Source organism: Mobula birostris, chromosome 2, assembly GCF_030028105.1.
Source record: "Mobula birostris isolate sMobBir1 chromosome 2, sMobBir1.hap1, whole genome shotgun sequence".
Lineage (NCBI taxonomy): Eukaryota > Metazoa > Chordata > Chondrichthyes > Myliobatiformes > Myliobatidae > Mobula > Mobula birostris.
The window spans coordinates 96498200-96514658 of NC_092371.1; the positions used below are offsets into that span (position 1 = coordinate 96498200).

At 41.3% G+C, this 16459-nt stretch overlaps 1 protein-coding gene across 1 annotated transcript in view; it reads right to left on the reverse strand.

The window, feature by feature from the left end:
- LOC140210752 (peptidyl-prolyl cis-trans isomerase FKBP8-like) overlaps positions 1-13825 on the reverse strand; it is a 29941-nt gene extending 16116 nt beyond the window's left edge. The window contains exons 1-6 of the mRNA XM_072279997.1: positions 13771-13825; positions 13522-13691; positions 12233-12321; positions 7609-7829; positions 4036-4208; positions 602-679 (exon numbers count right to left, since the gene is read on the reverse strand). Of these exons, the coding sequence (XP_072136098.1) occupies positions 602-679; positions 4036-4208; positions 7609-7829; positions 12233-12321; positions 13522-13691; positions 13771-13825 (786 nt within the window). The remainder of the gene's footprint in view (positions 1-601; positions 680-4035; positions 4209-7608; positions 7830-12232; positions 12322-13521; positions 13692-13770) is intronic.
- Between the last annotated feature and the right edge of the window lie 2634 nt (positions 13826-16459).

Genomic DNA, 16459 nt, shown 5'->3' on the forward strand with positions numbered 1-16459 from the left:
CTTGGGTCACAAATACAGTTACCTGGAGGCACAAAATCAAAACACATGGTCTGAAACGCTCGGGACTCTAGTGGTGCTGCTCTGGTAGATCTTCCAGACGATTTGAAATTATACCTAGTAAAACCCTACGCACTTCTAATTCACTTTCTTTAAGATGTTCTACAGTATTACAATACAGTTTCAATGAACCTGGTAAGTTTAAGGGAATGCAGGAAACAGGGCTCCAGTGCGTAGAAAGGGAGAAGAACCAGGGTTGCAATGGGAGTACAATATTTGAAGCCCAAGTGAAGGCAGCAGAGCAACCAGAGCCCCAATCAGTTTGTCTAAAGCGAATGTATATGTATTTTACCGAAGGAAACCAAAGCTGCCTGCAGTAGTTAAGTTCAATCTCACCAACGGCCAAAAGAACTACAAGAGATTTGTATAGTGAGGAGCAGAATGAAGAACAGACAGCAGTGACAAAGAGCAGAGCAACAGACAACGTGTTGACCAGAGACAGCTTAATCAGGAGCAGCAAACTCACAGACAAAAATCAGCTACCGCATGAGAAGTGGGCAGTAGCAGACTCACTCAAATTACGCATCACTGAGGTAAAAATTACCTGGTTTGCAGGCTCCACCTGCAAAGATTTTCTGAAAAATTTGATTGAGAGAAAATACTGCTCTTGTAGCTCAAGTACCTGAAATAGAATAGGATATTGAAATGTTGAATGTGTTTGTGCAATCATATCAAGTCAAAGTAAATTTATTATCAAAATATGTATATGTCACTGTGTACTACCTTGAGTCTTTTTCTTGCAGGCATTTACAGAAACATAAAGAAATGTAATGCCATTTATGAAGAACTGTATGTATGTAAATAAAGACTGACAAACAACAAATGTGCAAAGGAAAACAAATCATGCGCTCCTGAATGTCTGTATATTATATTCAGTGCCAATAATATGAATTCACCCTTCTGGGAAGTGTTCATGTTTTATTGTTTTACAACATTGAATAAAAGTGGATTTAATTTGATTTTTTTGACACTGATCAACAGAAAAAAACTCTTTCGTGTCAAAGTGAAAACAGATCTCTACAAAGTGATCTAAATTAATTACAAAAATAAAACACAAAATAATTTATTGCATAACTATTCATCCACTTTAATATGACAAACCAAATCATCACTGGTGCAACTTCTTAGTTTCAGAAGCACATAATTAGTTAAAGAGAGATCACCTGTGTGCAGTCAAGATGTTTCAATTGATTGTAGTAAAAATGCACCTGCGTCTAAAAGATCCAACTGCTGGTGAGTCAGTATCCTGGCAAAAACTACACCCTGCAGACAGAAGAACACTCCGAGCAACTCAGAAAAGATTATTGAAAAGCACAAGTCAGGAGATGGATACAAGAAAATTTCCAAGTCACTGAATATCCCTTGGAGTGAATCATCAAGAAATGGAAAGAATATTGCACAGCTGTAAATACTTTATACTTTATTGTCACCAAACAATTGATACTAGAATGTACAATCATCACAGCGATATTTGATTCTGCACTTCCTGCTCCCTGGATTACAAATTGATAGTAAGTATTAAAAATTTAAATTATAAATCATAAATAGAAAATAGAAAAATGGAAAGTAAGGCAGTGCAAAAAAAACCAAGAGGCAGGTCTGGATATTTGGAGGGTACGGCCCAGATTCAGGTCAGGATCCGTTCAGCAGTCTTATCACAGTTGGAAAGAAGCTGTTCCCAAATCTGGCCGTATCAAGCTCCTGAACCTTCTCCTGGAGGGAAGAGGGACAAAAAGTGTGTTGGCTGGGTGGGTTGTATCCTTGATTATCCTGGCAGCACTGCTCCGACAGCGTGCGGTGTAAAGTGAGTCCAAGGACGGAAGACTGGTTTGTGTGATGTGCTGTGCCATGTTCACAATTTTCTGCAGCTTCTTCCGGTCTTGGACAGGACAACTTCTATACCAGGTTGTGATGCACCCTAGAAGAATGCTTTCTATGGTGCATCTATAAAAATTAGTGAGGGTTTTAGGGGACAGGCCAAATTTCTTTAGTTTTCTCAGGAAGTAAAGGTGCTGGTGGGCCTTCTTGGCAGTGGACTCTGCTTGGTTGGACCAAGTCAGGTCATTTGTGATATTGACCCCGAGGAACTTAAAGCTTTTGACTTCTTCCACCTGCGCACCACCAATGTAAATTAGGTAATCTGCCTAGAGCAGGCTGCCCTCAAAAACTGAGAGACTGTGCAAGAAGGGGACTAGTGAGGGAGGCCACCAAGAGACCTATTACAACTCTGGAGGAGTTACAAGCTGCAGTGCCTGAGATGGGAGATACTGCACATACAACAACTGTTGCCCGGGTGCTTCACCAGTCACAGCTTTATGGGAGAATGGCAAAGAGAAAGCCACTGTTGAAAAAAATCACATGAAATCTTGGCTAGAGTTTGCCAAAAAGCATGTGGGATACTCTGAAGTCAGCTGGAAGAAGATTCTATGGTACGATGAAACTAAAATTGAGCTTTTAGGCCATCAGACTGAACGTTATGTTAGACATAAGCCAAACACTGCACATAACCAAAAGTACACCATCCCTACTATGAAGCATGGTGGTGGCTGCATCGTGCTGTGGAGATGCTTCACTGCAGTGGGCCCTGGAAGGCTTGTGAAGGTAGAGGGTAAAATGAATGCAGCAAAATACAGGGAAATTCTGGAGGAAAACCTGATGCAGTCTGCAAGAGAACTGTGACTTGGGAAAAGATTTGTTTTCCAGCAAGACAATGACCCCAAGCATAAAGCCAAAGCTACACAGGAATGGCTTTAAAACAACAGAGTTAATGTCCTGGAGTGGCCAAGTCAGAATCCAGATCTCAATCCAATTGAGAATCTGTGGCTGGACTTGAAAAGGGCTGTTCACTCACAATCCCCATGCAATCTGACAGAGCTTGAGCAATTTTGTAAAGAAGAATGGGGAAAAATTGCAGTGTCCAGATGTACAAAGCTGATAGAGACCTATCCACACAGACTCAAGGATGTAATTGCTGCTAAAGGTACATCTACTAAATACTGATTTGAAGGGGATGAATACTTATGCAATCAATTATTTTGTGGTTTATATTTATAATTATTTAGATCACTTTGTAGAGATCTGTTTTCCCTTTGACACGAAAGAGTCTTTTTCTGTTGATCACTGTCAACAAAGCCAAATTAAATCCACTGTGACTTTAATGTTGTAAAACATGAAAACTTCCAATGGGAAAAGGTGAATACTTTTTATAAAATGTGAGTTGCAGGGTCCCTGAAACTGAGTGTGCAGGTTGCAGAATCAGTTCAGAGTTGAGGTCAGTGAATTTATCCACACTGGCTCCAGAAACTTGATGGTTGTAGGATAATAATTGTCCCAGCACCTGGTGACATGGGACTGAAGGCTTCATACATCTACCCCATGGCAGAAGCAAGAACAGTGTGGCCTGGGTGGTGGGCGTCCTTGGTAATGGATGCTGCTTTCTTGTGGCAGCCCTCCTTGTAAATGCAGATAATGGCGGTAGGGCTTTGCCTGTAATGGACTGGGCTGTATCCACCACTTTCTGTAGATGCAAAACAACATCTACAAAGAAAGTGATCCTTAATAGAGGCAGGATCAGAAGTTATTGTACATTGAAACCCTTTCAAATGAGCACTCAGAAACGCATGAGAAATTATTCCCACCATCCCATCCCTGGACTTCACTGAGTCCCCAACCTAGGACTACAGCATACTGGGTCAATGTAACCCAAAATTATGGGACATCAACGTATTTCCTGGACATAATGTGCAAGAAGCTGCTTGATCCATTTGCAATGGTTTTCCAAGGGTCTTATAATTGCTTATAGAAGACCCTCATATACTGTGTAGATAAATCCCTCTCCTACTCCATCCCCACCCCCCCAACTCCATCAAAGGAATAACAAAGCAAATACATGAAGGCTCCTTTGACACTTGCCAGTGGTTGTAACTTGGCTCAAGAAAAACTACCTGCCTGGCGATTTCACATTACGTACTTGCATACCTTGCCCTTCCTGAACAAGGCTTTGCAATGCTGAGGCTGGTGCTGCAAGACAATATCACAGCAGGTAAAAGCCTCCTCCAGCTGTCCTGTGTTCAGGTGGCAGGCTGCAATATTACTGTAGCATTTCACCTTTTCTTCAAGAAGACTTTTCTTGTCTTCATGGTTGAGGACATCTGGAACATCAAGGCAGCATTAAATGACTTATCCAGCACAGCTGTGTGCAGCCATCAGACTGCCCTGAAATCAACCACATGACATTAACCCAATCTCCTCAATGTCAGCCAGTTTCAAAGGGTAATGAAAAATAGTTACAAAGGTCCAGGCAAGTGCTACAAGTTGCACAGCGTCAATGTTCTGGGCTCGATGTTGACCTCAGAGTTTGCATATTGTTCTTTTTCGTGTGACTCTGTGGATTCTTCTGGTTGCTCTGGTTTTCTCCCACAACCCAAATATGCATTGGCACGTTAACATTACCATCATGTAGGTGAGAAGCAAAGAAGGGCATATAAGGGGAAATAAGCCTTAGGTAATTGAGAGAGGGAATGGGGTCAACAGAATTGCTCTGATAGGCACTAGCATAGATCAGAAGGGACAACTGTCCTCTTTTAAATTGAAACAAGCAAGTTAACTTCACTAAGATTTCTTGTGACTCATTGTATCACTTCCAGAGGATTTGAGGCCCACTGATGGACTGGGAACAAATTAAAACAATGGCTTACAATTATGATGCACATTTAACATGAAGCTGTGCTGACAGGAATCATGAAAACTAATACCAGTAGGAGAAGAAGGAGAATAGGAAGGTTAACCAAATTGGGTTGAGAGTGGGAGGCACCAAGTCAACAAGGTTCAAAGCAGTAACAAAGAGGAAACAGAGGTTTATGTCATAACTTGCACTTAATGTCAGTAAGATAAGGAATTGATTGTGGACTTCAAGAGGTGGAATTCAAGGGAACACACACCAGTCTTTATGTAAGGAGTCAGCAGTGGAAAGGGTGAGCAGTTTAAAGTTCTCTAAATATCTATCCTAGGCCCAACATTTTGATGCAAATATAAAGACACGCCAACGGGTATATTTCATTAGGAGTTTGAGGTAATTTGGTATGTCACCAAAGATGCTAGCAAGTTTGTATAGATATAGTACTGCAGAGAGCATTCTGACAGGTCCCATCACCTCTGGTATGGAGGGGCCACTGCACAGGATCGGAAAAAGCTGCAGAGGGTTGTAAACTCAGACAGATCCATCATGGGCACTCGGCTCCACAGCATCGAGGGCATCTTCAAAAGCAGGCATTCACCATTAGGGACCTCCACCACCTAGTATATGCCCTCTTCTCATTACTGTCATCAGAGAGGAGTATAGGAGTCTGAAGACACACACTTGATGTCTTAGGAACAGCTTCTTCCACTCCATCAGATTTCTGAATGGACAATGAACCCATGAACACTCCCTCCCTATTTATGTTCTGTTTGTGCTGCTAATATATCTTACTGTAATTTGTAGTATATTTCATGTATTGCATAAACAACATACTGTATTTCAGTGATAATAATCCTGATTCAATTCTAAAGCTGAAGAATGGAGCACAACAAGGAAATTTGGATGGAGGTGACTATAGATATGAGGGGGGACAAATAGCTTGGAGTTTCATTTGATAGCCAAGGGAGACCGGGGAGAATGACGACAGATGCCCAGTTGTGCGGGAAAGAAGGAGACTCACTAGGCTTTGAGCAAGTTAGAATTCACTGAGGCAGAGGACGAGAGTTCAGCAGGGAGTGCAGTGGAGCAATTGGTTTAGAAGGTGATGCAGTCAAACGTTAGCCTGACAGCAACAGAGGCGTGGCATTGCCAGTGGTACAGGGACTGAGGATTATTTATTTATTTTATTTAGAAATACAGCTCAGAACAGGCCCTTCCAGCCAATTAACCTACTAATTGGTATGTCTTTGGCATGGGGGAGGAAACCCATATGCACACAGGAAGAATATCCCAACTTTCTGACAGAGAATGCCAGAATTGAACTCCAAACTCCAACACCCCAAGCTGTAATAGTGTTATGCTAAATGTGACACTACCATGGCATTTTAATCAGTACCCACTTGTCCCTCAACCACCTCAAGAAATTTGTGCACTTGTACAGGCAAAGGCTCTAGGCAGGGATCTAAGGGCTGTGAGTTAGTGACTTCTGTTGAAACGTATTCACAATCTCATTATAAACACATTATTGCCACTTATTGCTGTCATTATTGCAGTACAGAAATTGTGCCAGTCTATTTTATACACTGCGAGATCCCACAAACCGTAAGGTGTTATTGTGAGATAAATGGAAAAACATATATTCAAATTTGACATTGTATAGAAAGCACTCAGATTTCTTTCATCAGTAAATCAGCACCTTGGACAGTGAAGTAATGCTGCTTCAGTCTACATGTTTCTGTTTAGTGACCTGCACCACAAAACACCTGGCATTACTGCCATCAGACCAAGACTGAAAGGTGGATATATGAAAAAGTCAAAGTCAATGTAACTTTATTCTCACCACATGTCACCACTTACTACGTTGAGAGTCATTTTTTGCAGGCATTCACCTGAAAATTGGAAGAAGGGGAGACTTTTCTTTATTGCGATATAATGCAGAATAGGACCTTTGAGCCTAATCACATGACACTGAGATGCTGTAGAACCTGGAGCTGAGGAGCATTGACACAGGATGAAGGGCCATCCTTTAAGGACTGAAATATTTCTTGGGATGAGAGGGTCACCCTATTACAAGTGACAAAAAAAATTGGATCTGCCTACATTATTTTGTTTCGAAAGATGAAGAGGTGGTTGAAACGTCAAGGTCCTGGAAGGGTGGGGTATGAAAGGGCAGGTCTGAGATTATTACACTAGTGGTGGAATATAGAACAAGGAGACATATATAAAATAACAGGCTGGTCATTTAAAACTGAGGTGCATTGGAACTACTTCTTACAGAAATAATGAATCCCTGGCTATGGAGGCTCCATCATTGGCAGCATTTAAAGAGGAAGTAGATAATTTTTTGAAATATCAGGGAATTGAATTCTGTGGGAACTAGCACAGAAGAGGAGATAAGGTGGGGACAGAAGAGCCGTGATCATAATGAATGGCATGCAACTTGAAGGGTTGACTACCTCCTCCTGCTGTTTTCTTGTGTTCTGATGTTGTTTATTTAGAGCGTGGTGACTCCGTGTAACTCTCTGTCCAAGTGAGCTGTGAAGACTCAGTCACTGGGTGTGTTCAATATCAGGATCGATAAAGGAATCGAGATGTGACATGATAAGGAGAAAATATAGCCTCAAAGATCAGGATTGGCCATGACTTTACAGAATAATAGAGCTGCCTTGAGAGGCTTTGTCTATTCTTGCTTCTACTTCTGTGTTTTCTCATGAAGGTGGTGTTTAGAGTGTGTAACTTCCCAGGCTCAGGATAACTTGTTCTCTTAACATTAACAGAATACTTAATATTAAAGAAATATTTCCTTATAAACATTGAAGATAATGAATATTTCCAATCAAAAATATAATTATTCCAGAAAAATTATTCAATACCTTTGGTGCTTGTATCTATGATTGCCAAAGCACCGGTGTAGCAGAGGATTGCCATCTTATAGTTCTTACTCTGGAAGTATCGGTTGCCTTCCTCCCGCTTTTCCCTAATCATTTGTAACTGTTCTGCTTTCGGTGTAACCTCCAGACAAGTTCTACTGAATGACAAGAGTTCGACCTCGAGGAGGACTCTGCTCCCTGGTTTCACTTCTGATGCTTCACTGCTGAACCATTAAACACATGATTGTAAATTGTTGTGGTCATTGAGTGAGTCAGCATGAATACAGCCCCGTTGGACCGCCGAGCCAGTGCCAATCATTAGCCACTGACTCTGACTAATCCTATACGAATCCCCCTTACGAACCTGCACATCTTTGGGATGTGGCACGAAGCTCACTGTTCTGTCACAGGGAGAACTTCGACAACTTCCAAAATCAGGACTGAATCCAGATCTCTGGTGTTGTCCAGCAGTAGCTCTGCTAGCTATGCCACTGTGCCACCCTGTATCCCTGTAAAGACACATAACTAACTGGTTCATCTAACCAAATCTTGCTTTATCTATGGATATGGTGCCCATAAATAGGTCAATATCACCATCAAGCACTCATAAAGGGTCAGGATCACAAGAGAGTTGTGTTGTGAATATAGCCTCTAAGTTGCACAGGTGCATGGCCACACAATAACTGAAATGCTCCCATGCACATAGCCTTCATTGCTGCACAGCTGGAATTTTCTTAACATTTAAAGTGTCGCGCAGTTTTCAAGCCGTTTAAAATTTCCTGCTCAGAGCAATGGTTGCCCCGTGCAATGTAAAACAAAATAGAGGGAACGTTGAATATGACACACATAAGATGCTGGAGGGAATCAGTAGATCAAGCAACATCTATGGAAAGGAACAAACAGTCAACATTTCAGGCCAAGAACCTTCATCAGATCTTGGCCCAAAACATCATCTGTTTATTCCTCTCCATTGATGCTGCCTGACCTGTTGAATCCCTCCAGCATTTTCTGTGTGTTGCTCTGGATTTCCAGCATCAGCAAGAATCTCTTAAGTTTTTTGTGGTGAATGTTTCTAGATCCTATGTACTGTGGCATGCAGCAAATTCATGGATAAGCATTCTTCGAAAGCAGCAGAATATAGACTTCTCAATGGGTGTGAATTGCATGAAGTGCAATTTAATAGCCTTTCTAAATTCTTCAGTGTTTGACTTCTAAAAGCAAAACAGATACAAAGTAATCAGTACACAGAGAATTCACCTCTAAAGACAAACACAACTGCCTCAGGTCAATAAAACTTAGTGAGGACATTATGAATACTCTCCTGTTTTGAGTTATCAGCTGGAGTCTGCAAACAGAAAGGGAAACGTTTTCGCTAAGTATGTACAGTTACTCTTTTTGAGGTGTGAATTAAAACATCCCTGAAAAGACAATAGAGAAGCATAAAAACTGCAAAATTGGTTTTTACTATTAACAGCAAAAAATTGGCACCACCAGGAATATGGATAAACTGTTTAAATTGTACACCTTTGAAACATACTTCCAGATCTGTTTCCATAATGGATGCAGGCAGTTCTTTATATTTAGAAAAAAGTCTAGGAATTTGAGCATCGCTAGTAAGGCCATTATTTTTCAACAGTTTGATAAAGGCAGGAGGGGAAACTATGCATAGATCAGACCATGTAAAAACAACAGATTTCATCCACTACTAATTATTGTGAACTTTTTTCATAACTCTAATAATTTCACTTTAATTGAGGGAAGTTTTCATTTTGATATTTTGTCAGCTTTAATTCAAGAAGTGCTATAGTGAAATGGGAACTTATGCTGTCTGAATTATCAATTTATTAGCATAACTACATCTCCACTATACTCAGTCAGAAAGAACGGGAAGTAAGAGCAGATGTGAAGAGAATAAAACAGCCAGAGGAAGCCAACAACAATCTAGAGGTATTTGAATTACAAATATTATGTCCAGGTTGGTTACATAAGTCCAGTAATTCACTTAATCAAAATTCAAAGTAATTTCTTTATCACCTATTACATTTTTCTGTAGGGAACTTTTGTACTATTACCCAAATGCTATTTGCAACAAATTCTTCATCTCATTCTGATCCCTGCCTGTGGTTTCAACAAAGCTCAGCATAAATAAATTGAGCATCTCACTGCCTTCAGTACTCAATACTTTCAGATAATTAGCATTTATGCCATCTGCATTTCATATTCCAACAGTCACAGTCCTTTCCTTCAGGTAATTTTAGAAAACAGTTCTACTTCTTGTCTTTGACTCACCTTATAAACATGTTCTTAATCATTAATTCCTATTCCATTCTTCTTCACCTTCCACTATCATTGTCCTTCAGCCACTTAATCACACCATCAGCTGCTCTCCATTCAATCACAGTTCACTATTTCTGTTCCCTCCTCCCTGTTCCCCATTCACATCATCTTAAAATTAGTTTTATTTTTAACTTTTCAAAACACTAATGAATGGTCATTGACCTGAAACATTAACTCTGCTTCTCTCTCCACAGATGTTGCCTGTCCTGTTGCCTTCTACCTTCCTGCGGTTCAGCAGGCTCTGTTTTTGTTTAGAGGTTATCCTTTCAAACATTTACAACACTTCAGTTAAAGTACATATATTTTCTGGAGTGAACTCTATGAATCTATCATATATTTTTAACAATACAAAAGGGCCATTCAGCACATCAGGTTCATGCAATTCCCATTAGTCCTGTCCCCTTTCATTGTCAGAATCAGATTTATTACACTGACTTAAACGATGTGAAATTTATTGCGTTCCTGTAACCTATCACATTATTCACCATCACCAACTCCCCTTTTGTTATTATCTACAGCACAGACATCCCACCCTGCAAAAACTCATTTTTGGGAGGTAGCACCACCACCACCCCTGCCCCCTTCAACCCCATATCCCGCCCCCCCCGTGGACCTCCAAGGGTGTATGTATACAGGACATTTAATTATGAAAGAACACAACAATTTATTTCATCACATATTGAAACTATTTATATATTTTTTTTCCTTGTTGAGTATTTTGTTGGCAGTTTCAATGCTAATGCAAATAGCTTTTCTATTTCTTTTGCAAACTTTCATCATACTGTGATGTGGCTTGCTTGGCAGATTTGAGCATTTTGCCAGAAGTCTCGACCTCATAGCAGTCTGTGTCAATGAATTTGTTAATTTTGCAAGACATCAGATTCACAAGTGTTTTGTGAGACAGCTGACTTCTAAATTCTGTCTTAATGTGACGCACCATGCTGAATGCCCTTTCTACATCACAATTAGAATTTGGCAGCACCAAAAGCAGCTTCATCAACTGGCAGAGCTAGTTTAAATAACGTTAGCTATGCTCACCTCAACATGTCTTTTACAGTCATTTAACCCACTACGGGCAATAGAAAAGTCATTGTTGCAAACAGTGCAGCGAGCAACACTGTCATTATTTTGACCCCTATTAGGCAGGGGTACACTTTAGTGTAGTCTGGGGTGAAATACGTCTTATATTTTCTTTTTTTGGAACATTCTGCCATGGCACTGCAGAACACTAAACTGAACTGATGGACAATGAAAGAGAGAGAGGGGTCGACTGTAAAGCCCGCCCACGGAGAAAACTGATAGGTCTACTTAGCACAAAGAGAGACCCATCAGGATGCTCGCTCTGTCACTCTCTCGCTACGTGTGTGTGTGTCTCTCTCTCTTCCCCCCCCCCCCGCTCCCTCGCTCGCTCTCAAAAAAATCGATTTCCGGGATATTGTATATAATTTGTGGGTTTCAGGGAGCCGCTATCAATATGCAGGAGACTCCTGGAACTTCCGAGAGAGGTGGGATGTCTGACAGCATACAAAATAGGAGGAGAATGCACTCAAGCAACAGCCTGCCAACTAAGCCCACTGCCCCATTTAATCATGGCAAATTCTTCTACCTAACAACATTAAGCCTAAGATTTTGATAGCCCTCCTTTGCATCAAGAAAAGAGGACATTTCAGAGGAATAAGAGAAAGTAGAAAGGCCTAAGTTGAACAAAGCACTTAAAACTAGGGAAAATGTGGATTGAACAAACACATGTAAACAACTGCACATGTACGCTTAGGATCAAATCGAATATTTTCTTTGCCTAAGACGTGAAATAGATCCTGTGCCTGTTACAGTCAACCTCACAAGACAGGGTTTTCTAAATCAAAAACAGAACAGTCTGAAACCTGTATCTTACAAAGAGTTAAAACTCTCCTCTGATTTCAGCAGCTCTAATTCTGGGATTACAGATGTGCACCATCCTTAAAAAGAACAAAAAAAAACAGAAAATGCAGCCTAAAGTGTTGTGTATCTCCATAATTTTATGTTTAATTGCAGATTTCCAGCAGCTTTGGCTGGAGAGGAAATCTCTGAGTTAGAGCTTCAAGATCCAAATAATGATCTACAGGAGATCTACTAATATTCAAATAAACTGTGGCCATAACTACATCGAATTCAATCCCAGATTTCAGGCTACATTGATAAGTTTTATCTTCCTTGGTGACTCCATCTGAACCTATAAGTTCATATTGATTCCCAGTTGCTGGTAGTTCAGTAGAAGCTGCAGTTGGTTAATTAATAAATGAAACATTACCTGGATGCTCTTCCAGAACAGAAGGTGGAGTCGGTGAGAATCAGAGCTGTTTCATGTATGCACATCAGGGGCACACAGATCTCCAGGGCCTTAGAAAGCAAAGAAGATTCTGAAATTTACTGTGTCAAGAGAAATCGTGTAAGTCCATGTGATAACAAAGAAGCTGAGGCACTGGATGCAACAAAGGCTATGGGACAGGTAAAATCCTAGCTGTAGTGTAGTTCCAATATCAGCCATGCCTCTAACCATACCCAAACAGCAAACTAATTATAATAAACAGTAATCATTTAGATCCTGATTTAAGACCTTGATGGGAGTTTATGCCTTTATCGAATTGTTAAATTGTCCTCATAAATTTGCTGCACAAATTCGAAGAGAGTAATTGAAAACATACACAATCTATTCACTGTTCACACCAGTGAATTGTTTATATAGAAAACGCAATGCAATTCTGTCTAATTCGGTGCATATTTTTGACAGAGAACTCCAAACACATTTTGCAGACAATTGTGGGTTGTACACAATTGTGAAATATTTGTAGTTCAATTTTTTCACAAATGGAGATCCTTCAAAATTTGATAAGGAGCATGTTTAATTTATGGACATGGGAATTACACACATGCATTTATATTTAGATAAATTACAGCTCTGTGTAAGATTGCACTGATGGGATACCATACCATGACAGTAGAAATGTCCATGAAATTTGTCACTGAATTGAAAACAGATGGGTATGAGTTGAAGAGAGCACAAATTGCACTGTGCTGCACATTCCAGCTGTGATTTGCAGGCATTTTAATTTCACACAGGGGTGAATAATAGCAGTGACATCTATATATTTAAACTCTCAGTTTTAAAGTTGGCTTGTTAATTCCACATAGTTTGAAATTACACAGATTCGAATTCTAGCTTTAAATGTTGACTTTGCAAGCTGCATATTTGTGTGTACTCTATTGAGATTTTGCCCAGATGCCTGACGCACTGTTTGTGTGTGGTATTGGTGTTGGTTCATGCGGACTGATCATGTCCTACATAAGTGCATAAGGGAAAATAGTGCAGAATTTAGTGTTGCAACTACCGAGAAAGTGCACCGCAGGTAGAGAGATAGAGAGGGAGATAAACACATATGCCACTGTGATTTCCAACGGTGTGGCGTTGAAAGGGAAAACAAATCAGCCATGATCGAACGGCGGTGCAGATTCGACGGCCAGATCGCCCAATTCTGCTTCTTTGTCTTATGGTCTATGGTAACTGCAGTTGCTTAGGTCAGCGGCCTTCCACTCACCCACCTTAATGACATCCCTGCTATTTATAGTGAATGACATTTTCTGTCGGCCCAGTATGACCTCTCCGTTTTCCTGCATTATCTTCACCCAGATCTTCACATCCTCGCCAATTCCCGGCCTGTCGAGCTGCGCGTCGCCACATTTTAGAATCTTCTTCATTAGCAACCCATTCCCTGCAATGGTGAATTAATCACATTAGTTTTGATCTAACCTCTACCTGTTGTTAATGATTGCCTCGCATATTGCGCGCACCTAACACGTCAATCCACTCTTGTGAACTGTCTTCTACATCGGGTGGAGAATCCATGCCCAGCCAAGCTCCGGCGGCAACAGGGGTTCGACCTCAGACGTTCTCACACTGTTTGCAATCGAAATTATTTGACCACACGATGTTGCCATTAAAAGGTCATCTGAGTCCGACCGGTCCGGTCCGGCCACTTTTCCGTCCACTGCTTTGGCCTTGTCAACATCTGCACACTGAAATGTGTCGATGACCACGTGCTGTTTAGAACCCTTGCTGAACACAGACTGTTGCATCACCGAATGTTTTCCTGTTACTGCGGATACATGCTTGATGCAAGGATGTCAGTCGGAAGCCGTTGGGAATTAAATTTAGTGAAAGGGAGGGAACCTTCACAGGACCGATTGCCCTGGCCTCTTGAACAACACGGAGCACAAGAGCTGGACCAAGCCGAACCTGATCTCTCTAACCACTGCGATCACGGGACAATGGCGAAGCGCATTCGATATCAGTCGGCTTGCAAGGTGCTTCCCCTCCAACACATGGGAAAAGATAACCTCCCACTCTGAATGCACGTAGCAACCTTGGCTCAGTTGAAAGTCCAGCTGGACATAGAACACTATAGCCGAGTACAGGTCCTTCGGCCCACGATGTTGTGACGATCTTTTAACCTGCTCTAGGATCAATCTAACCATACACAGTCCTCCTCTTTTCTGTCATCTATGTTTTTATCTAAAAGTTCCTTAAATGTGCCAAATACATCTGCATCCACCACCACCACCCCAGCAGTGCATTCCGTGCACCCACCGCTCCGTAGATATCTGACATCACCCCCCATATTTTCCTCCAATCACCTGAGCCATCTCCCCCCCTGGGAAAAAGCCTCTGGTTATCCACTCGATTTCTCTATTTTATCATCTTGTACACCTTTATCGTCACCTCTCTTCCTCCAGCGTTCCAAAGAGAAAAGCTCCAGCTCGACCAACCTAAGACATGCTTTGTAAGATCTATGCTGACAAGTCCTCTCCTCCCGCTGAAGCATGAAAAGAGCCCTCTTCTACTCGAGGTATAGAATCTGGTGGTCCCGTTTGGGCAGAGGGAGTTGGGGGAAGAATGGCATTGATAGATCTAGGTGCTTGCTGGTTTAACCAACAAGTTACGCCAGAGGTTCAACGATTTGCAAAACTCATTTCCACTTTCTTACGTCTGGACACACGTCCGTGGGCAGGAATTAAAATTTAACAAAACCATATACTTACTGTAAACATCAAATTAAAATACTGAAAACAATTCACTTTCTACTGTTAGCCGCAGTTTACCTGATATACTGTACCGGGAAACTGTTGGATAGCTCACGTCGTGCCTTCATTTAAGAAGGGGAGCAGGGAGAAGCGAGGCTTTGATCAAGGGAAAGGATTCTCAGAGTTAGAATTTATTTGCATTTGGAAAGGCAGTGGTTGGTTAGGGGTAGCCAACAAAGCTAAGTGCGAGGGAAATAAAGTCTTATAAATTTGGTTGTTTTTTTTCTTTTGAGAGGTGACCAAAAGGATTGACCAGGGCAGAACATTGACGTTGTGTGCATAGACTTGAGCAAGGTTCCACATGTAGTCTGGTCTAGGAGGTTAAAACACAGACTCCAGGGTGAGTAAGCCAAATGGATACAAAATTGACTTGGTGGTAAGAATCAGAGGGTGGAAGTGCTGGATTGTTTTCCAGGGTGGAGGCCCATGACCTGTGATGTGCAGCAGGGATTGGTGTTGGATCTTTGTCATACACATTAATGATTGGGATGTGAATGTAGCTGACATGATTAATAAATCTGCAGATGATACTAAGCTGGTGGTAAAGTGGCCCTGTCTAAGGTTTGTAGAAGATATAGATCAACTGGGAAAGTAGCAAAGGGAATGGTCAATGGAATTTCACTCAAACAAGACTGAATCACAGTTTAGGAAATTAAACCAAGGTAGAACATACACAGTGAATGACAGGACCCTGGGTAGTGCTGTTGAGTAGTGAGACTTCAGGGCACAATTGCATTGTTTCATTGAGGTGGCAACAAAGTAGACAGGATTGTGAGGGCAGAGTAGAACACTCTTGCCTTCTTTGGCCAAGTCATAGAGTAGATAGTGTTTTACAAAATGTCCGTTGGGCTACAGGAAGGATGTGATTAAGCTAATGAGGGTATAGAAAAGATTTCCAATGACGTTACCTGGATTAGAGGGTTTGAGCTTCACTGGAGCAAATGGAGATGAAAGGCAAGATGGAGATACAGTACTCAACATCATGAGAGGCAAGATCAGTTTCCTATGGTTCATTCATCACGTGTCGTGGCTTTCCCAGGGTAGGAATGTTTAAAACTGGAGGACATAGTTTAAAGGAGTTGGTGGGGGGTGGGGGGTGGGGGGGGGGTGGTTGGTCTCCAGAAAGAGTAGGTAGTAGTGGTGGTGAAGAGAGAGGGGGAATAATAACAGAGGCAGGTGATTAGGTATTTAAATGAATAAGGCACAGAACAATATCAAGTTAATGCAGGCAAGTGCAATTAGTATAGGTGGACATCACGGTTGCAGTGGGCTGATGGGCCAGCTTCCATACTCTAAGTTTCCTTTCATCCTAAGGTGCTCCAGTTTTTGTTTGTTTGAGATGTAGTCACTATTGCTCAGGACATAATCATCACATTATTGGAAGAAAATGGAAGTATTT